The 23,811-nt window shown below is 40.4% G+C and overlaps 1 protein-coding gene across 1 annotated transcript in view; it reads right to left on the reverse strand.

Annotated features, from left to right (window-relative positions):
* Positions 1 to 23,811, reverse strand: part of EPHA6 (EPH receptor A6) — a 585,002-nt gene that overhangs the window by 498,939 nt on the left and 62,252 nt on the right. The window contains exon 2 of the mRNA XM_072138516.1: positions 16,971 to 17,035. Coding sequence (XP_071994617.1) covers positions 16,971 to 17,035 — 65 coding nt within the window. The remainder of the gene's footprint in view (positions 1 to 16,970; positions 17,036 to 23,811) is intronic.

Genomic DNA, 23,811 nt, shown 5'->3' on the forward strand with positions numbered 1-23,811 from the left:
AGCACTGGATTTAACTTTCAATTTGTTTCGCAAGATCAAGCACTTACATGCACCAGGAAGAAGGTGAACTAAGTCGGACCTGAGCGGGGAAGCGACACATGCAGGATATCGGGCGATCTTAGTGAATCGCGGCATAGTGGATAAGTGTCGGACAATGTACTTTCTGTGAACTCCTTTGGATGGATAAGTAAATGTGCCCCTATATCTTAAATGTGCACCTAAAAAAAGATGGTGCACACTTCCTAAGCACCACAGGGTGTGTCTCTGCGCCATATTCAATAATCTGCCGCACCCTGGACATACGAGTAGTACAATTTTCCTCACTTTTGATAAATCTGGGCCATTGTGTCTTCAAATTGTCCCTTTCTAACTAGACAAAAACAAAAAGTAAAGCCCTCTCTTGGCTGGTCACATCCATCTTCCCCTGAATAATGGAGTAGCAGCAGGCAACACTTTACTGCTGGCGACCTACATTGGCGTTCCTATGTCGCGGTTTGGCAGAGTGGTCGGCAGTGTCATGCGGTCAGTCCCACTTGGATTTCTAGATTCATTTAGAAATCCTTTATCCGAAGTGCACATCAGCCTGTCCTTATCGCAGAACAAATAAATGTGGTATATGGAGCTCAAGCTGTGCAAGCATTTGTTGGCATTTGCTTGGCAGACAAAAGCCAGGAGAGTGCCGCTTCTAGCTGAACACAAAATCAGAGGCCACTCGACTGGAGGTTATTCAGTAAAGTGAGATAGCATTATGCCGGCATTCATGTGGGAAATCCTTTGGATCTGTCTGACGGTTTGTGAGAGAAAGATTAGCACTCGGCTTGTTGTTTAAATTTAAAGATGCCATAAAGCAAAAAGCATCATGGTTTAATGTCACCGGATGCTGCGCGAGATCTGAGGACGCACACGCGGGGTTCTGATTAGAATTAGATTTTCTTAATCCTCTGTCTGTAGTCTGACAGCAGTGCGTATGCCCACAACTATATACACATGTCATATCCTGACCCTGCCTAATGAGCCCAGTGTGGTGCTTATTGTATCAAGATTACGCTCTCTTTTTTATGTATTTTGTATTATTATTGTGCCGAGATTTCTAATATTCTGTGTAAAGTTTTGGTTTCGTCTGTTCACACTAGTGATGAGTCACAACTTTCTTCATGCAGCTTTATTTTATCTACTCTGCTTATCCAGTGGCTCTCATTTATGCTCAGAACCTGCAACAGTCCTCCAAAAAAGCAATGAATCAAAGAAAAATCTGCTTTATATTAATGTTTAGTTACTACTGCCTTAGGCCACTTGAAAACAGCCATGTTTTCTCAGCCGGGCCAATCCTGGGCATAGCACACACAGGGGTAATTAAGCTCCATCCGACTCAGCACTGGAAAGCCCCCTAATCTGTGGTGCATGGAGTTAGCGCAGCTGTGCCACAGAAGGGTCGCGTGCAACACAATAGTGCCGCGGATACTTCTTAAATACCTCTGCAAGCCATTTTCACCTAAAAGAACGTGAAAGGCAGTCAGAAAACTGGCGCAAATCCCTTAGTAAATGTGCCCCATTGTCTCAGTGAGGAGATCTTGAGATTTCCTATTTATATTATAACTATAATAAGTATTCCCTAAAAAAAAGTTTTCCAGTTTATCAATCCTTCTACAGTTAATTCGGTAAAGCATTCGGCTTCTATGTTTTGCTTCAGGAAGAATTCTTGGAGCTACGACTGAACTGCGGATCCAACCTTCAGAACTGAGATTTGTGGAGGAGCCAACAGAAGAAGAGCTCAGGGCCTGGAGCAGCAGATGTCCTCCAAGACACTGTTGTTTCAAAAATAAAAGTCTTAGCTACTAATAAGTGGTTTTATGTTTTCTTGTTGATAGGGCTCAAGTAACACCATGTTCTGGGCACACGGATCTTGAGGATTTGGAGACTTGAAGTTTCTCTGGACATTTCTCTGGACTTTAGGTCTCTAGGTGCAGGTCTGGCATTGACTCCTAGTATAAAAACATATAGAAAACAATAACCACCTGTTGCTAAAGTGTAGTACCACCATTTAACTGATATATACTGGCCAAAAATGTCAAAAACACAATCTTCTGCCACATCTTTGAATTATGAAAGTCCTGTGTTTTCTTCTCCCACAATCCCTCTGCACGTTTCGCTCTCTCCTCAACCCCTCCCATTTCTATTACAGTACTATATCACTTTTGATGGGACTGTGCACGGTTGGCTTCTTATTGATTTCTATGTGTTCCACTGAACTCAATGGAGCCCATTGCAGTCTATGGACACGGCTGAGTATGTGCAGTAATAAGCAAAGTGCAACTCAGTGAATACAAGGGAGACAAGAGAGAGTTTTCAAAGCAAGGAAAAGTGCAGCTTAGGAAAGAAAAATGGACGATGACGACTCAAACATCTGGGATCAGGAGGAAAATTAAATTCTGGCTTCAGGCAAAGGTTTTAAAGATGGTGTTGCAACTACTATTTGAGGTTCTGGGCTGAGAGGTATGCGAGTTAAAATCTTGAGTAGTTATCTCAGTTGGCTAGCCTAGCTCTTTAGTCAGCTACATAACTATCCTTGGGACTGGACTTCTCTGCCAGTGATTTGGTTCACTAAATATACTAGGGCTTATTTACTAAGGGTCCGTGGATGGACTTTCGTCGGATTATCCAACGTTTTCGGGTTTTGCACGGCTGTGATTTAACAGGGGATTTAACAAGTATTTAACAGGGGACTGGGTCGCACGTGATCGGTTTTTGGCGCAGCTGCACTGGCTTTCATGCAACATAAATTGGGGCCGACTAATTCGGACTGAGCGCGGGACTTAACTTTCAAATTGTGTCGCAAGATCAAGCACTTACATGCGCCTGGAAAAAGATGGTGAACTCGATCGAACCTTGTCGAAGCAACACATGCAGGATATCGGGCGCACAATCTTAGTGAATGAAAAGTAGGGTTAGCCAAATTGTGGAGCACAGTTAAGACCAGAGAAAAGCAAGTCTAAAAGTAGTACTCTTACAAATTCATCATCACAGTGATGAATCAGACGAGGCACTAGACTAGCGTTTTCGAGCTCTGCAATGTTGGACCCTGCAACAAAGTAATAAATGCCACCCCAATGTGGAATAAATTCATATATATTGTGAGGAATCTGGCAGATGTTAGGTAGTAGTGCAGGAAGCAGGGACATACACAGGTTATAGTCCAAATTAAGCACTTACCGGCATAAACAAAAACAACACCTACTTGTCTGAGTACTGTCTAATACAATAGCAGGTCCCTCTCTTTAGGTGCACCTGGCTGCCAGGCACCCGCTCTTGGCCAGATGGAGGCAATCAGTAACCTTTGTTGTATGAACACAGTCCAGCAATCAGCTCTCCAGGAGGTGCCTCACCTACTGCTTCTGGCCTAGAGTCTAAATCACGAGTCCTGTCACCTGCACCTGTGGGCTATACAAAACTCAGGACCGAAGCCCGGATGGAGTAGGCGTCCCACTACCAGCCTTCCCCTACTCCATAATAACCAGGCACAGTACGGACGGTACGAAAGTGTCTATCACACTTTTTACCGGTGAACCTAAGAAACCCCAGCCATGCACAACTCTCATATGTGACACATAACTTTGCTTAGAAATTAGAGCCACATAAAATATTTACAGCGATGCAATGTCAGACCATAACAACGTAAAGGAAAATAACCGAGGACCCTACGAGTGTCTGGGATTTATCAGCCAAGGTCACAGTCTGTAGCTTTAAGAAAAATTCCTCTACTTGGGTTAGAAAACAACAGGGAAAGGGAAAAGCTATTACATTTCTAATTTAAATAAAAAAAATTGGTGAAGCCGAGGTAAAAAATACAACATAAATCATGTTGTTTATCCCCATTGGGTACATAAACGCAAATATTTCACTCTCATAATGGAATTACCTCTACAGAGCCATCCTTGTGTAGTCATGGATATAATAATGGTGTATTTAATAAGCTTTAGGCTAAGTAGAACTCTGCCAATGTATTTCCATTCGCAAGGCAAGCGACAACCCAGGACAAGCGGTGTCTGACTTATCCCAGCCGCTCTCAATAAACAGGGGCAGAAAAGCAACATATATTGGGAGATTTCCGTATAAATATTAATGCCAGACGTTCATGCTGCCTCCCGACAATTCCGGGGGAAAAAAAAAAAGAAGACAGAGAGACAGCAGCTGGAGGCCTCGCACATTTAATCACACAGCGATCTCCCAAATTATGCTTACATTAAAAATCAAGTGCATGAAAATGTCTTATTGCAATCAGAATGATAACAGGAAATGCTGATCATATTTCTAGCTGAACGGACAGAAATAGAACATTCCGCACCGAGAAGTGAGAACGACACAGCTAATAGAGTGTCGCCACTGATCTATGCCTGGAATACTTTTATAAGAGGGAGGACAATCCCTTTAACAAGATGTATATATACTGGCGGTCCCCTACTTAAGAACACCCAACTTTCAGACGACCCCTAGTTACAAACGGACCTCTGGATGTTGGTAACTTACTGTACTTTAGCCTTAGTTACCAAACAGTTATTAAAGGGGTCCGCAATGAAGCTTTATTGTTAATCCTGGTTCTTATGACAACCCAACATTTTTAAAATCCAATTGTCACAGAGACCAAAAATTTTTTGACTGGGATTACAATTATAAAATGCACAGTTCCGACTTACATACAAACTCAACTTACGAACAAACCTACAGAAACCATCTTGTATGTAACCCACAGACATATATATATATAATGGGTTATTGTTCAGGCCTCTTATTATGCACTAAACACAATGAGAGTTACTTACTAATGCAAGGCTACGCAATGAAGCGACGCCACTTCTACTCCTTCGTGTTGTCAGCCATCTGCCTATTAGACCTTCCGCAGCTTCAGTTGGACGAACACAGTTATGAAGATTAGATATCCATTTATACAAATAATAAAGCCAAAGCACACAATAACAACCCATGACTGATTATTCACAACTACATCATAATATCAACATCCTAGATGTCCAGATGATTAGGACACAAATCGTCAAAAATATATCTGCTTGTTCATTCATTTTTAATTTCAAAAATGTTGTCTCAAATATTTGGAATATGTAGAATTACAATTATCATTTTAGAACCTAATGTTAGATGTTTTCAGCATGCTGGCTCTGTGTTTAGCATGACTTGCCCTGACACAATGGGGCACATTTACTAAGGGTCCGAATTGATGAATACTTCAGTCCTTAACGGAAATTTATCACCAGAATCAAGGATTGTAAACCAAGCACACTGACATACTGGTGCACATGCCCACTGGGAGGATCCGCTCTTCTTTTAGGTTCTTATGCCCTGGTTTTTACAGATAAATATTTAAAAGCCTTTTTTGGTAAAAACAAGCCTGGAGCTGTTCATGCTCATTTGCATAATTAAACTAAAAGAAAATCGGATCCTGGCAGAAGGAGCACACAGGAGTATGTCAGTGTGCTTGGTTTACAATCCTTCATCCTGGTGGTAGATTTACTTTAATATTGGCATGTGCATAAAGCAGCTATGTGCACATGAAGAATCACCAAAAACTCACCAAATTTGGTAGGTCTGGCCAACTATCTCATGCAAATGGGGGCTTCCCACAAATTGATGATGTCAGGAATGTCATGGATGTTACCTTGCCTTATCGTTCAGTTCCTAGATGAAAGAACTATTCTGTTGCAATGTTATCACTTGCCCAATAATTGGCCTTAGTGGCCAATAATGGGATCTCACTGGCTGACATGTAATTTATATGGAGGTCACCCTTGAGGCCAGTGATTGGTCCAGCAGTGACATAATCTTGGATGAGCTTTTATTCCCCTATAGAAGCACCGGGACTGCTACCTCGATTACTAAATGACTTGTGGGAAAACGGATCGGTGAGTCACAACAGCATTGTGTTGGCCATCCTCATTTAGCCTATTTTAGTCAATGGTCTAGTCTTCCTATAGACTTCCACATAATAGGTCAGTAGCGCAATGGTATTCCTAATTCTGTTTTGTCTCTTATCATCCGAACAAGCACAACTCAAAGTCACACATTGGAAACAAAATCATAGATAAAATCCGAGCCTTTTTATATTATATACATCATTGTCTTGTGGAGCCAACATAACAAATGCTCAGACCCAGAAATAATTTCAGTTTCTTATCGTGCTCTACCTGCTCGGACTAGATTTAACCTGATTAGCATAGCAATTTGCAATACGTTTTTCAATTAGCGCTAATCAATTTGAGCTGCCAAAAACGAACCCTCTCCACTACGAAAAAAAAAAAGTCTAAAGAATGCTAATGAGGGCTTCACATACCTATGTCATCTCCAGCACCGGTTTATAAATGTAAATCTTTCCCCTTAATTACCATCGGCAAGACAGCTCCGAAAAAAAAGAACAACTTATGAGTCATAATTCAGCCAAGTTTTACTATGACAGCACATTATAAGTCCTGAGGAGAGCGGCAATAAAGGAAAACCACAAGCATTTTTGTGAAAACAATCCATTTTGTTATGTATACACATGGGGTGCACAGTCGTCTTCCACCGATCCTGGCGTTACGCATATTGTATAACTAATGAAGCATTAGAAAGGCGAGACAGACAGACACAATGTAGCGATGCCACCGCTGCTAGGAAATAATAATAATTACTCTTCTGTTTGTCGTAATATATTGTAGTTGAACACAACTGGATTCCCAATTCTAAAGGAGCCAAAAATATTAAAGTTCTAGTAAACAATTAAATGACCTCAGGTTTTATGGGACCCACACCTGTCACAAGAATGGAGGTCAATAGTCTCATTCACTTTTTGGTGGTTGGACTCATAGGTGCCCTCTGTAAAAACAGACGGAATCACAGAACGTTAACATATGGATGTCCAATAAATATCAAACTGAACAGCTGTAGAACCAAACGCTGGTATTATAGACATCCCTTCTGAGCCTTAAAAACATGCATGCTTGGCTTGGCTCAGTGGGCACATTATTTGAAAGAAGGGAGGAGAGTAAGATTGTGTCCTCTGAAAACAAAAGCATATTCAATCACTTGCCCGCTCTTGCCACATACATCTCAAACACATTTTGAAACCTCTAAAATGCTAACTCCCTACTAATCGGTCTTCCACTCACTAACCTCTCTCCTCTCCAATGTAGTCTTAATACAGCAGCCTGGCTTGTCCTTCTGACCAAACGCCACTCGGATGTCTCCAGTCTATGCCAGTCACTGCACTGGTTTCACGTCAGTTTAAAATAATCACCCTCATCCACAAAGCTCTGCATAATGCTGCACCTCCCTATCTCTCTTCTCTCATCTCAGTCTATCACCCGTGATCTTCAATCTGCCAGTGATCTTAGATTATTCTCTTCCTTAATTCGAACTTCTCACTCACGTCTCCAGGACTTCTCCCGAGTCACACCAATTCTTCCCCAGACTATCAGCCTAATACTGAACATCCAAAGCTCTTAAAAGTCAACTATTTAGGCAAGTATATTACATTCACTAACTCCATGAAACTTCAACCTTCTCTTTACTAATATTTCCTATGTCCTACCCCAGTTTGTTATCTGGCAAACACCAGTTTCATACCAAGTTTCAGGCTTCTCTGCAGTCTCTTTGACCCTTGTTTGAACAGCAATATTTTTATTTATTAAATTCTAGTATTATGTTCCCTTGTAAAGAATGGCTGGACCATTATACAGACTCTTATACCTCTTGTGTCTCCACCTCATAAACTGTAAGCTCTTGTGTCACCCCCTCATCCTAGTAGACTGTAAGCTCTTGTGTCACCCCCTCATCCTCATAGACTGTAAGCTCTTGTGTCACCCCCTCATCCTCATAGACTGTAAGCTCTTGTGTCACCCCCTCATCCTCATAGACTGTAAGCTCTTGTGTCACCCCCTCATCCTCATAGACTGTAAGCTCTGGTGTCACCCCCTCATCCTCATTGACTGTAAGCTCTTGTGTCACCCCTTCATCCTCATAGACTGTAACCTCTTGTGTCATCCCCTCATCCTTATAGACTGTAAGCTCTTGTGTCTCCCCCTCATAAACTGTAAGCTCTTGTGTCACCCCCTCATCCTAGTAGACTGTAAGCTCTTGTGTCACCCCCTCATCCTCATAGACTGTAAGCTCTTGTGTCACCCCCTCATCCTCATAGACTGTAAGCTCTGGTGTCACCCCCTCATCCTCATTGACTGTAAGCTCTTGTGTCACCCCTTCATCCTCATAGACTGTAACCTCTTGTGTCATCCCCTCATCCTTATAGACTGTAAGCTCTTGTGTCACCCCTTCATCCTCATAGACTGTAAGCTCTTGTGTCACCCCCTTCATCCTCATAGACTGTAAGCTCTTGTGTCACCCCCTCATCCTCATAGACTGTAAGCTCTTGTGTCACCCCTCACCCTCATAGACTATAAGCTCTTGTGTTACCCCCTTCATCCTCATAGACTGTAAGCTCTAGTGTCACCCCCCTCATCCTCATAGACTGTAAGCTCTTGTGTCACCCCCTTCATCCTCATGGACTGTAAGCTCCTGTGTCACCCCTCACCCTCATAGACTATAAGCTCTTGTGTTACCCCCTTCATCCTCATAGACTGTAAGCTCTAGTGTCACCCCCCTCATCCTCATAGACTGTAAGCTCTTGTGTCACCCCCTCATCCTCATAGACTGTAAGCTCGTGTGTCACCCCCCCCCCCATCTTCATAGACTGTCAGCTCTTGGGAGCAGGGCCCTCACTCCTTTTGTTACATATGACTCTGTAATGTCTAATTTTACTTGTATATACCGCCTATAATTTGTAAAGCTCTACAGAATATGATGCCGCTATATAAATAAAGATTATTATTTTTATCATTATAAAAGAATAAGTTATTATTGAAATTATTGAATTTAGATTCTTCCCTACCATTATTTTGGAGATGATGAAGCTTCTACTCAATAATTAGAAAGTCATTGTCCATTTAGGTCAAAATAAGTAGGTTTTGTTGACTTCAAAGGAACTAGCATAAACTATTGTTTCCTTTCCACAGGAAAAAGAATCACTTACTGATTAGTGGAAGTCTAACCACTGGAACCCCCACCCCCATCATAAATGGGGGTTCTGTCCTCTCAATGGAGTGGAAGGTGAAGATTATGGCAGAAGCTGTCATTCCATTCATTCTCAATGTGACTGCTAGAAAATAATCATCTCAATAATCATCAATAATTAGAAATTGAGTTTTCCGTCCAATGTAAGGTGAGGGTCCCACTGTTTGAACCCCACCAATATACAGATATAGATCTATTGCAGCAGATTGTATCATGGTAGGTGAGTGCTTAGTGTTGCAGCCTTAGGATAATGCAGTCCATGGTTAAGACATACCCAAGGGAAGCATTTCCTTAGCATTTGTTAGGCTCCACTAGTTTGGGATAATCAATATTCAATAAATATGTTCTACCGCTGCCAATTTCATTTAGACAAGATCTTAAACTGTGTATACGTGCAGATGGCAAATTAGAAGAAATCCCAATATTTACTTATCAACAGAGGTAGGTAGTACAATAGTTTCAGGTAGTTATTTGGAGTGGAACTGTGCATTATTAGTCCCTCAAACATAACTTTTTGGGGTCCCCTCTGTGCCCCAACTGTGGTCTTGTTATACCTGGACATGTCCTGCTTAGAGTAGGAGCAAGACAAGCCCCATCTGTAGCCCCAGATCAAGCAGCTGCTGAGGGCGGTTGACCATTGATGGTGCCAGGTCATCTGCTTCCTCAGATGTGACATAACATTAGTCAGTGAGACCAGGCTCGGACTGGCCCGCCGGAGCACTGGTGAATCCTCCGGTGGACCCCCGATACCTCTGCTATGGCAGGGCCCTCCATCCCCATCTGAGGGCCCTGATAGCAGGGTTGCACTGGCCCACAGTGGGCCCCCGGTACCTCCGCTACGGCAGGGGCCTCCATCCCGATCTAAGGCCCTTGCCAGTGAGTGACAGCACAGGTACTCCATGCGGCCATAAGCAACCGCCGTGAACTCCTGTGAAATAACGAATATTTCTAGGCAGCGATATGGTGGGCCCCCAGAATCAATTTCTCTGGTGGGCCCCAGGCACCCCATACCGACCCTGAGTGAGACCCTTTAGTGGACTGCGGGTGATGTTAATGGAGACTCTGTACAGGAAATAACTGAATCCTTATGAGAGCGAAGGTCTGAAAGCAGGTGCTAAGCCATAAAAGTAACACATTTATATGGTCTAGACGCACTTTCCAGGGTGAGCCTTTTTATGGACTTTGCAGCTGATAATAAAGACATTTAGATTCTCACTTCACAACACAAGTAATAAATAATGTACCAGGATGATGGGCCATGAATACAAAGCTCCCTTACTTGTTGTGAATGTTCTCTTAGCTGAAGATCTTTTAATATGAAGGGAACTTATGGAAAGCGAGAGGCAGATGATAAGAGGCAGACACAAAAGCAAACACAAAAGATAATAGACAAACAAAAGACCACGATAAGATTGAATAGATTATGGAGGAAAGGAAACATTAACCCAGGAAGGTAGAGAGCGCCTCATGTGACCGTATCACAATGGATACAAGAGGCAGATTATAGGGATGGAGAGGAATAAGAGTCAAATCACAGTTGGACAAGTAAAGATCTGGACAACGCCGTGGAATGCGATGACTCTATATAAATAAAGCCTTATTATGATTTATTATTATTATAAATATGTTTGTGAGAATCTGCTTTTGTGTTATATATTCTATAATTCTATATACAATATATATACAATTCTATTAAAAAAAATTTAAATTTCTGCCATGATTGGGAGCCTGTAAAAAGTGGCTGCCCTGACCCCTGACTCAGTCTTGGAACTGGGTTGTTCCACTCAGACTCCCAAGGAGGGCGTGACAGTGAAGGCACCAGGTCATGCCGGATATGGCTCCATAATTTGTCCCACTTATTTCATCAGGTCCATGCCCCTGAATATGTTCTTTAAAAAAAGGAGAAACGGGGCATTTCCAGGGGTTCTAGCAATGAATGGGAGTTTTTGGAAACCTTATTCAACCTCCTGGAGCCTTTTCCGTAGTGATGATCCCATGGAACATGAAGATTCATGTCCAGCATGATACATGGATGCCAGAAGAAGTGCAGTGTAGCGCGAAAAAGCCGGGATTATTTTTATGCATTAATAAAAAAGAAAAAAATTTGTATCGGAGACTGGTGAGTGCCGTCCATTCCTTGTATCTACTACTATATATTCATTTCGAGCAGAATTCACTCTGTCAGGTTGAGTCAGGGCCCCATGTGGGCCACTACTGTAATAATACTGGCTTGATATTCTGGTGCAAATGGGATTAATAGTTGCAAACAATTTTTTAAAAAAAGGAAAAAATATACAGCTCACCAAGTTTCCAATGTAGAATCATTCCAGACTTCCTTCGCAAATGTGAACGGTGCCCAGGATCAAGCAGAAAATTCAAGTCGACTTTGGTAAAATAGTAACACCAACAAAATAAAAAAGATTGAATTGGCACTTGTGAATGTAAAAAGTTTTTTTCTTTATTCCATGCTCTTTAAAACTACAAAACATGTGCATAGCACAAAAATACAAGCTTTTATGTTATAAAAACATGTGCCTACCGACGCGTTTCAAGCACTACATATTTTTGCCCGTACTCATGGTCTAGCAGGGATAAGAACCGGCTATGCCGGAAAGGGTTCCAGTTGGCCAGTCATGGCTTCCATGTTCTCCCAGTCTGAGAACTAAAGAATCACACTTTTGGATTCATGCAAAATCACATTTTTTATGAAATTCTGATGGAATTCCACGTCTTTCAAGTGGATTTGCTCATCTGTAATAATGAATATAATAGTAACTAATCTAAAAACCTTTGTCTTTATTCCACTGTATACATTGGGTTCTAATCTATCGTGTTTGAAACTTTTCATTCTAACTAGACTTAAGAATTTAGACTTTTTTTATTCTTCTGCATCAGTGTGTTTTTCCTTTATATATGTAAATGTAACATTTTGGGTCAAGATGTCCTCTAAAGCTTTTGTCCTTTAATTAGAAGTCTCAACTTCTTCGCCTGCTTATAGTGAAGATGTGATATACAATGGACAATTTCGGCATGGTACTCAAATCAATTGCACTCTGGGGGGTCTCCTGATTGTGGTTTTTAATAATATAGGATACTGTGAGTGCAATTGATTAAAGATTACTGCAAATAATCAGCCCGGCGCAAAACAAAATCCTCTCTGCTAATTGTAGTTATGGGATGTCATGGATGACCTTGCCACGGGGAGAAACTATTTGGAAGCAGTGGGAAGTGTTTAAAATTAGTTTGATTTTAATATGATTTTAATATTGGCTTTTCACTTGAGTTTGGATTAGACTGCCAGCGAGACTGCCTGGCTGCCACATAATTTCATTAAGATGTCCAGTCATCTAGGGAGAGTTGAAAGTTATGTTAAATTGCACTGGAGTCTTTGATCACCGAAGCTTCCCATGTCATAAATAACTCCTTGTTATAACGTCTTTAACTATTTATTAACAAGATCCGCAAAAAAAGACTGATGTATGTGACTCCAATAGGTGGGCAATGTCAAGGCAACATGTATTTTTAAGGCCGATCATTAGGATTTGTGCTACTGGTGCAGTCTAATTACATAGCAAGATTATAAATATGTGCTGCACACGGATGCCGATATGCCATATGTTTGTAAGGCATTAGTCTGAATAGCCAGATGCTAGAGTTACTTAGCAGAGCACACTAAAAATGCAGCATTTTTCCCAATCTGGTTAGTTTCTTCAAGTGTAAAAATGGGAGAATGTGGGAGAAATAAATGAGGACTGAAGAACACGTTGACTTCGCCAAGTTTACATTTTTATTGACCTTAAAGGGAATTTGTCATCAAAAACTGGTCTAATTAACCACCACAAGTATGTGGTGAAGCAGCTGAACACCTTCTAGATGATGTTTCCTTCATGATCCAGTGTAGTGGCATCATCCAGAAAATCAACTTTGAAGTGAGATGTAAATTGGTTGTAAAAAGTCAAGGAGGCGGAGATTTTGAAACTGAAGTCAAGGTCTCCTCCTTATTTTTCAGGTAACATAACACATGTTGCAACATTGTAACACAATACGAAGTGGGTATTTCATTCATTTTTATGCATTGTATTTTACGAAAGCTTTTAGGGCTCATTTGTAGATTCCGGATATACGTGATTTACGTCACACGATTACCGGTATATTAGACAACACCCTATTTTCCTTCAGTAAGCCATGACTAAGGGTGTAACACACACCTGAAACGCGTAGGCTTTTGCCTTTCCACATAAGGTCTTTTTGGTGATGCGCTAATGGATGTTTGCAAATAACTTTTATGGATTTGAAAAAAATTTTTTGATGAATAAAACTTGCAATTTTTTAAGAAGTTCCTGGTGCCGGAGTTTTCGACATTTTTCTTCCTCTATGTACACGTCGAGGTCCGGACGTACTCCAGAGCACGGACACGGATGCAGGTGAGCAGCTAACGTTTTTTCATTATTTTCTCCTCGCCTCAGAACTGCCCCATCATTGTAACTGATGTTCTTGCATCCAAGGACACCACTAACCAGATCTCCTGAAGTCCGGTATATGATGTCAATCACAGAGAAGGAGGCATTTAAAGGTGGGGAAAGCTTGACTCCAGCTCCTTAACTGTATACAACCAATTTACATCTCACTTCAAAGTTGATTTTCAGGATGCCGTCACCACACTTGACCATGAAAGAAAAAAATCTAGAAACTGTTAAGTGCTGGCCAACATACTGGTTATAACTTATTAGGCCAGATTTTGATGACAGCTATTTTTTATATTGTCATATGAGATATTAAAGAGGTTTTCTCAAAATTACAATTACCGCCAATTTATACAGCGTCTTGATCCACCCAGTAAAATCCGCTCTTGGGACCCACCACTGCACAGCTACATGAAAATATTACTTGTCTCCCAATCGTAAATTTCTAAAATATAGTTGACGAAAATAGCTTCGGTAGTGACTTCCTAAACCTTGCTCGTGCCTAAGGTGCTGTATAACAATAAATTGTATCAAGTTCTACTTATACAGGGTTTTTGCCTATCTTGCTCGGGAACCCATCTAGATAAGGAGACTACCAAGGAATTCACTGGTGGAACTATTTGAGTCCGTATCCAGAAAAACAAAAGTGGTTACCATCCAGAGGACACATCTCTCCATGCTTGAATTATACCTTCGCTCCTTTTGACTTGAATGGACAACTACAATCAGTCCTACCTCTGTTCCATTCAAGAAAGTTAGTGAGATGGAGGTAAGTAGATGTCCATTCTCATGATGATTGTGGGTTGCAAAGGGGGATAACTAAGATGATACAATTCTTAAGGGGATTGTGAACCTCAAAACTCTTTGCAGCATTTGACCATTAAGTTTATTGTGCAAAGTTTAATTGTTAGGTTCTAACCTGGGACCTTAACAAATCATGAGAAAAGACCCCCACTCGTCAGGAGAACTATTGAAAAGACCGGGTGGACTGACGCTCAAACGTCTGCTACATTTGTGAGAACAGAACTCCGATTTACGTGATAGATGAGGGCCCGCTCTAGTGATGGTTGGGGTTCCCAGCAGATGGACCCCCTTAAGGCTGTAATTCCTTATCCTGTGGATAAGGTTTGGGAATAAGATTTTAAAAAGTTCTGATTTTACAACATCAGATCGTTCATACTGACTCTTAAACCCTGTAGATGTACATCCTGGCACAGGTGGTACAAGGTTTCATAGATACAGGCAGCAATACATCTGCCAATGAAGACCTTCAGTGTAACTTTACTATTTTAGGTCTGTACACACCCACACAGTGAACCTTAACATTCTCTCAATCTGTCCACATTCACCCACTGAAAACTGTCCTCCATTTTTTCTTTTTTCTTAGGTCAATTAGTATCATAAATCTCTCCCAGTAATGCCTTTTATTGGCGGTAAAGTGTATAGGAGTGAGCACCTTTAATGATCCTCTGAGAAGGATAATTGGCACCTAATATCAGATAAAGGCCACAAAGCAAATGTTATTCCTTTTAAAAGCATTGAGCATTTAACTTAACCCACGAAGAGAAGTTTCTTATATGTACTCAGGATAACAAAATAACACATTGTCTAATTCACTGTTATTAACGAAAATACAGCATTTCACAGATATAATTCCAACCTGTCTCTATCAGTCCTGATATTGTTTATGTCATGAAAAGTTATCAAATTTTCCAATACACTTTCTTTAACAATTCTTCAGTTTTCAAGATCTCTGCTTCTTGTCTTCTTGCTGTGATGCAACAGGAAATGTCATTGTTTACTTCCTGTGGATAAACACCGGTCCATGTTCATGTGATCTCACACAGGTGCACAGCTCGTTATAGCGCACAGTGTAATGAAAGCTATGTGATGGTAAAGAGCCTTACACATGTGTGACATTACATGACCTGGGATGTGAGGAGCCATGCACCTGTGTGACATTACTTGACCTGGGATGTGAGGAGCCGTGCACCTGTGTGACATTACATGACCTGGGATGTTAGGAGCCCGGCACTTGTGTGACATCACATGACCAAGGATGCAAGGAGCCATGCACTTGTGTTACATCACATGACCATGGACTGGTGATGACAACAAGCAGAGATCTTGAATACTGTGAAGAATTGATACAGAAGGTATATTAGACAATGGTATAACTTTCCAAATGTACACAAACAAATTTCACATGATACATATTACACATATTACACCGTGCAAATATTAAACATTACACAAACATACACAAACTACATTAATTATTTGCTTTATTGTGCTTAAAATGGACAACCCCTTTAAGGATGGTTATCATAAAAGAGGGTGAAATCATTGCAAAAAGTTACAAGGGTAATCCGCTCTGGAGAGAACTGTTATGGTATATAAATGAAAGAAGAAATGTTCAACTCAAGAACTAGGGACAAAAAACTTATGTACAGCAAAATTATGTGCTGTTCAATCTCATAAAATGGTTGAAAATGAAAGGGGATGGGTTGTCCAACCTTGACTGAAGAAGCATAGATGGTTACAGAAAATCTACCATTAAAATCATGATAAACCAGGGACACTTACTTACTAGAATCAACCTTTAAAATTATGTTAATTAGCTTGAAAGGCTATGGGAGTGTTGCCAAAGCCTTCAGTGCTGCAGATTTACAGGATGTTAAAAGTTGCGCCGGGAGCATTTCCAACTTTTCCAATGTGTGTTCGCTGCTGCCAATATTACAGGATATGCATGGGGAGGGTGCGACTGCACAGTGTAACAACAGCTTGTGAAGCCAGAGCACAGAGGGCTTCTGTAACACCCCCATAGACCTTCTGGTTAATTAGTATAATTTTAAAATTTGCTTTTAGGAAGAAGGAGGCCATGGATAAGAAATATGAAAAGATTACCACAGTCACGGTGCTTGGATCTATGAGTAAGTGCCATGGGTTTATCATACTTGATTTTGATGGTAGATTTACTTTAAGTTGGGTTTTCTAGGCTAAACATTTAGATCCATAGATCAGTGGGGGATGTGACATCAATCTGCAGAAGTGAATAGCCAGTTTAAAGTAATGGATCATGCATCTCTTCTCCCACTTCTGATTCCAGTCTTCCCATTTATTGTATGTTAAAGATATCATCAATGAAGTCATCAATAGTTCTTAGCCCTTTAAGACTCGAAGAAGCTCCTTCACTTTTAGAAAACATTTTTAATCAAAGGAGAAGCAATCTAGCAATGGATGCAAACATCTCTTCTGTATTTCGGAATAAGGTGGATTTTTCAGGATTATATCCAGTTGCAAACAGAAATTGTCATCATGCCATGAATTGGGTAGAGCGTCCAGGAAGAAACTTTTGTATCCAAAAAAACATAATAAATCTAACTCCTTACTTACCCCATTTAATGGATATGTCTTCCATCCTAACTCCCCAATAGCCGTCGTAGTGTCAAGAAGCACAACTGAAAAGAAAATGAAGAAATACATAAGTGTTAAGTATCCATTTACTGTAAATCATAATATTTCAAACATATTTTCGTGTGACTTTAACAATTCTACAGGTTTTTTTTAAATAAATCTAAATATAAGCATCTTAGGTAATGAGCGAAATGCGTTGTGTCTCAAAATACAAATCACTTCTGTTTGGTCTTTCTGATACTCTAAACATTTGCGTCTGATAAACGACTACACTGGGTAGGCCGTTGATCGTTGGACAAGGCTACCACCATATACCACTTCTATTTTAATGCTTGTATATCTGAATCATAAGATGGGCACCCTATTGATGGCTATTATATCATTTTTTTGTGGCTTTTCATTACTCTGCTTGAGTCCATGCTTATTACTGTCATCAAGACTTTCCACTCATCCATATGTACCCATATATTCCTAGCATACCCACTGTTGTACCAGCATACCCACTGTTGAAAGTGCTGTCAAAAACATCTACGAATGGATGTGGGAGAGGGACCCCTTCCTCAATGTCTTATGTTGCAGCATTAAAGGAAATCAAAAAAAGGCTACAAATACTCACCCCCACTCTTCTTTATGTTGACCCCGGTGCTTTCCGTCGCTAGATTTGACATGCGTGACATTAACTCCCTGTCTCATGCTCCCGGCATGAGGTTTCGAGAGCGTGCATAATTAGCAGCCCAGGGCGCTGGACATCTTGTCCCCGCTCTTCGTGCTGCTAATTATAAGCTTGTTTTCTAGATGATCCCAGTGTGTCAAGACTAGTGACAGGGATCAAGATGAAGAGGATCGGGGGAGAGTATTTCTAGCCCTTTTTTTTTTTCAGTAGTTGATTTCCTTTAGGTATTATTTCCTTCTTAATTCATGCACTTGCATAAGAATCTTTTAAATGCCTAAAAGGAGGGGGTCCCGGCTTTGTTCTCTACTCAGGCCTTTAGAGCTACGGTACAGTAAGTAATAAAAAGAATCGATTCATGTCATAAATCTATGAAATGGGAAATAATTAACGCAGACATTTTGTAAAACCTTGAAGAACAGAGATGTAAAAAAAAATATGTTTGTCAGTAAAACGATCAAAAAAATAATTATTTTCCTGAATTCCAATCTTTCCGTTTCTTTTGTTCCCCAGTTGTAAATGTAATTTTCTAATCATCAGTAGTGGCACATTATGACAAACAGAACACATTGAAAGAATAGCGGTACACCGTAATTTAGTTGTCCTGCATCACTCCGATTACTAAGTATAATACACTGCATAAATTTCCGTTATATCATTACATCATTAGCTCACCTAATTGCAATTTGCAGCTATATCCTTGATTGTGTTTCCTTTGTTTTATGGGAACTTAGGGGGTGGATTGTTTGATATGGATCTAATGGGAAACCTGGAGGTTCCCTGTGGTTCCCGGAGACAGGTCCTATGAATATTCTGGTATTTTAAATGAGACAAATGAACAATTTTAACACGTGTTCAATTTTAAGAAAAGTATGTTCCTTAAAACCTGTTATCAGGATCACACATTTGCACCTAATTACAGGTTCCCATATAATTTTAATACTAATTATCAATCTACTTTTATAATTACTAAACCCTCTTTCACTCACTTTTTAAGGTATAAAAAAAATACTTTGCTCCCTGCCAGAAAACTGTATTGAGTCATGGGGCCGTCTGAGTCCCTGTGTCGTCATCATTATCTGCTCTTTATTCTGCTAGCTCTCCTCCTCCCACCTCCCTCCTGCAGATATTAGCTGACCCCATGCTTCAAGCAAATCTCTGTCAGCTCATGTTTGAATGAGTGAGGGGGGTGGAGGGAGAGGGAAGAAGAGCTGGCAGAGCTCAGAGGAGATAATGAGATTTTAGAGACTTGCCGGGTAGTTTTGCACCTTATGTATGATCCTGTCTTTTTACTTGTGATACATGTTCAGTTTTTCCTATCCTGGCAGGTACAACTTTTGGCTTCTTTATGAGACTTTTTGTTGCAAATGTCTCAAATCCACATGGACACAAGTCATGTAAGGGGGTTATATGCAGGAGTGGACACAAGCCACATAAGGGGGTTATATACAGGAGTGGACACAAGCCACGTAAGGGGGTTATATACAGGAGTGGACACAAGCCATATGAGGGGGTTATATACAGGAGTGGACACAAGCCATATGAGGGGGTTATATACAGGAGTGGACAATAATTTGGAATTTAACATGTTGCATTTTTAATGCATTTTGAAACCTATTATAACAGCTGAGGAGAGTTGATTTTCCTAATTACATTACTGTTAATATTTGAATGTACAAAACGCATAGTAAACACAATGTTAACACATGCGTTAATGTGGCGTTTATATTGCGTTTTGTAAGTGCAAATGTTAACAGTAATGAAATAAGGCAAATCACCTCCTCAGCTGTTGTAATTAGTTTCAAAATGCATTATAAACGCAATTAAACTGCTACGCGTGACCTCACCCTTAGAAGTAACCAATAAAAAAAAAATTGACAAAAGCAGGTTACTGTGCAAAATGTTAAAGCCTGTGAAATAATTCCAATTTACATGTTGAAATCGGGTCCATAAAAAAAAAAAACTTCCTTTGCAGAATTGAGCCATAAATGGTGCAAAAGTCGCACGGAACATTTGGCAAACAATGATACATAAGGCACACTGACTAAAAAAGCCTAAAAAACAGGCCTATTACTTGCTGGGGTATTCAGAATTACCCTTTCATTTATGAAATAGTTGGATGTCCTGAGACTTTTGACTCACATTGCATTGTGCCATTATATACCTACTGCTATATTGTTCCCGTAGTGCAAAAAAACATATGAAATACTGAACAGAACCAGTCTTTAAGTCACACGGATCTTAGTATTATTCTCACTATGAACTTAACACTATGAAAACAAGTATAAAAACAAGAAGAAAAATAAAAGTTGAGGCAAGTAAATAGATGGGATAAATTGGTAGCCATAAAGACCACTGCTAGGCGCCAGCTGTCATAGTAACCCATCACCTCCGCAGCATAGTGGTAAAAGGAGGTGATGCCACTGTACAGGGGGGTGCAAATCACATATATACCGGGTAATAATAGAAGTTAGCATCTAAAGGGTTACTGGTAACATCAATCATAGCCATCGCCGGCCAGTTAGCTGCAATCCTACTTGCCCAACCAATATGCCGGCACATTTCTACAGCAGATTGTAATAAGGGGTTAATGGGCAGCAATTTAGAAAGTTTTTAGACCACATTTTGTTTTATCTGTTTATGCTCATAATGTGAGAACAAAAGTTTACCGTGAGGTTCAGAGTAGATGTTCTAATAATGGAAATCATTAAACCCGGAGGGTAGAACATAGAACCAATTGCCTCCATGTCCCCCCTGCTTTACCGAAGAGCAATGGAAATTGTCACATCATAGCAGGAGGACTAGATTCTTGTGCTCATCACAATGTAGAAGGATCCCTCCGCACCCTGTTACAGAATACAGCAGGGGGCTCTGATATATGTGTGTCATTTTTTGAGGAAAATAGACTATCACTTCTAATCTGTTTATTAAAGGAACCAAGTATGAGCCTCATCCCCTACACTGCGGATAACAATCTGATTGGTGGGAGTCTTCCCACGTGGACGGAACCCTTACCAATCACAATGGGTGTCCCCTGCTCACTGCTTAATTGAGGGATAAATATAGAATGCATTGTACTGCTCCATTCAATACAAAGGAAGCATCGGAGAAATCCGACACTATGTACAATCTGAGAGGTTCTTTCTGCTCTATAACATGTTGCCTGCAGATAGAACTTAATGTACAATCTGCTCAACTCCTCCTGCTCTATAACATAGTAGGACACTATGTAAAATCAGCTCCTCCTGCTCTATAACATGCAGTCTAAAGAGAAGACACTATGTACAATCTGCTCAGCTCCTCCTGCTCTATAACACACTGCCTGCAGATAGGCCACTATGTACAATCTGCTTAGTTCCTCCTGTTCTATAACATGCAGCCTGCAGGTAGTAAACTATGTACAATCAGATCCTCCTGCTCTATAACATGCTGCCTACAGATAGGACACAATGTACAATCTGCTCAGCTCCTCCTGCTCTATAACATGCAGCCTGCAGATAGGACACAATGTACAATCTGCTCAGCTCCTCCTGCTCTATAACATGCTGCCTGCAGATAGGACACTACGTACAATCTGCTCAGCCGCTCCTGCTCTATAACATGCTGCCTGCAGGTAGTACACTATGTACAATCAGCTCCTCCTGCTCTATAACACGCTGCCTGCAGATAGGCCACTATGTACAATCTGCTTAGTTCCTCCTGCTCTATAACATGCTGCCCACAAATAGGACACAATGTACAATCTGCTCAGCTCCTCCTGCTCTATAACATGCTGCCTGCAGATAGGACACTATATACAATCTGCTCAGCTCCTCCTGCTCTATAACATGCTGCCTGCAGATAGGACACTATATACAATCTGCTCAGCTCCTCCTGCTCTATAACATGCTGCCTGCAGATAGGCCACTATGTACAATCTGCTTAGTTCCTCCTGTTCTATAACATGTAGCCTGCAGATAGGACACCATGTACAATCTGCAAAGCTTCTTCTGCTGTATTACCATTAGGACAATATTTTATATTCTGTAACAAGGTGCTTATTTACGACTTTCATATAACTATAATTGTAGTATTCCTCAAACATTGACCGACTGACCACAAACATAATACAAGTCACCATCCCAGTTCATTCCATCCAGATACCTTTATAATAATATGAAACGCAGCAGACAATAATGTCACAATGAAAAACCCAAAGAATCGTCCCCGGCACCTACATCTTTTCAAAGCTGTTGTAACAAAAGTATAGAACACAATGTAGCGATATTACAGATAACTGCTGCCACGTTGCTAGGAAGAAATTCACAAATCATTAAGGAAGAACATTGATTAAATCCCACCGCCGAGGAGTCAAATTGTCAGAGACGCTAAAATGTATTTTTTGTTAAAAAAAAAAAACACAGTAGGAATTGACACAAGAAAACATGGAGCTGCCGTTACAGTAATATCTGTAATTTTCCCTTTTTTTTTCAACGTGCTATTAAGCATTGTAGTCCAATTCATAACTTTTATTATTCTTAAGCCTTTATTTTCCTACAATGGTTACAACAGACATTTTCTGATAAAATAAATAAGGATCTGACATTGAAAATATAAAAGTTCAATCACTAAAAATGTTCTAGGCAAAAAATGTATATCTACATAAACTCTATATGTATGTAAGTGACAGCTGTGCTCCACAGGGAGCCATTCTCTGTCCTTAAAGTATGGCTGACCATGTGCTGATAAGTGGGATTTTGTTACATTCTGTCCTTATAAGTCTGAACGCTGGATTATTCCTTTCCTGGCTGGATTAATTGATCTTCACCACACCCATCTTTTTCCTATGGATTTTTTTCTGGGTTGCAAACCGTTAGGTTCTCTGAGATGGATAGTAAGTTCATTCACTCACCCTTCTACACTGTTTGTCTGCCTTGTATGGATGTCAAAAGGTTTGCCTGCTAATTCCACTTTGCTTGCTATAAGTCTTTTTGGAACTAACTGGTGGTTATCTTGACTTATGTATTTTGAATTCCATTATTCGGGTGCCACACAGTGCCTTAGTGGTTCATGTCCCAAGGTCAACATCTGTTTGTATGTTCTCTCCGGGTTTGCATGGGTTTCCTCTGGCTCCTCCGGTTTCCTCCCACACTCAAAAACATACTGGTAGGTTGAATAGATTGTGAGCCCCCATGGGGACAGGGACCAATTTGGCAAGCTCTGTGCAACGCTGCATAATCTGTGTCCGCAATATAAATAAAGGAATTATTATTATGCTATGAGTCCTTTTGGAGATAACCGGTGGTTACCTTGACTTATGTATTTTGAATTTCTTGACTTGGGGGGAGCACGGTAGCTTAGTAGTTAGCATTACAGCTCTGGGGACCTGGGTTCATGTCCCAGGGTCTACATCTGCAAAGAGTTTGTATGTTCTTTCCGTGTTTGTGTGGATTTCCTCCGATTTCTTTCCACACTCTAAAACATACTGGTAGGTTGATTAGATTCTGAGCCACTATGGGGACAGGTGATTTGGAAAGCTCTGTGCAGCTCTTTGTAATCTGTGTGTGCTATATAAATTAAGGAATTATTATTATTATTATTGACCCTTTGACTGTTTTTTGAACATCAGTTTTTACAATCGGTTCTGTACTTCATTGTCCTCTTGGTTGTGACCCTTATTTGGTGGTTACTATTCTATGTTTGTTTTGTCTGTTTTTTGTTTCTAAGTCGAAGGAAGATAACTAGTTGTTTGTCACCATTTAGGGTAGGCTGGTAATTTAGGAAGGGACAGCTGGAAAGTGGAATTTTAACCTTAGGTTTCACTTTATGTATATACACGTATATACACGTATATACGTATTATCTTAAATTGTTTTAGTTAAATCCTAGGGAATAGCTTTCAGATCAAAGGTGATATATTCTGTGGGGTCCCAACGATCATATGTTCCCTTTTATAAATGGAGCAAAAGGTCTACCATGGATCTTGTAAAAACTGTTTTTGGTCATTCAGTTCTCCTAATTTTCATGTAGTTTTTCTCTCTGCAGTCTGTATCTGTGATTTGCAGACATTGTAAATCTTTCTTGAGAATAATATGGAGCCCATAGCAAACCAAAGTGGTGGAAGTTTTGGGGTTTTGTGATTGAGTTTATTTTGAGCAGAATCTGTCTCCC

This window comes from Engystomops pustulosus, chromosome 2 (assembly GCF_040894005.1).
Source record: "Engystomops pustulosus chromosome 2, aEngPut4.maternal, whole genome shotgun sequence".
In the NCBI taxonomy this organism is placed as follows: domain Eukaryota; kingdom Metazoa; phylum Chordata; class Amphibia; order Anura; family Leptodactylidae; genus Engystomops; species Engystomops pustulosus.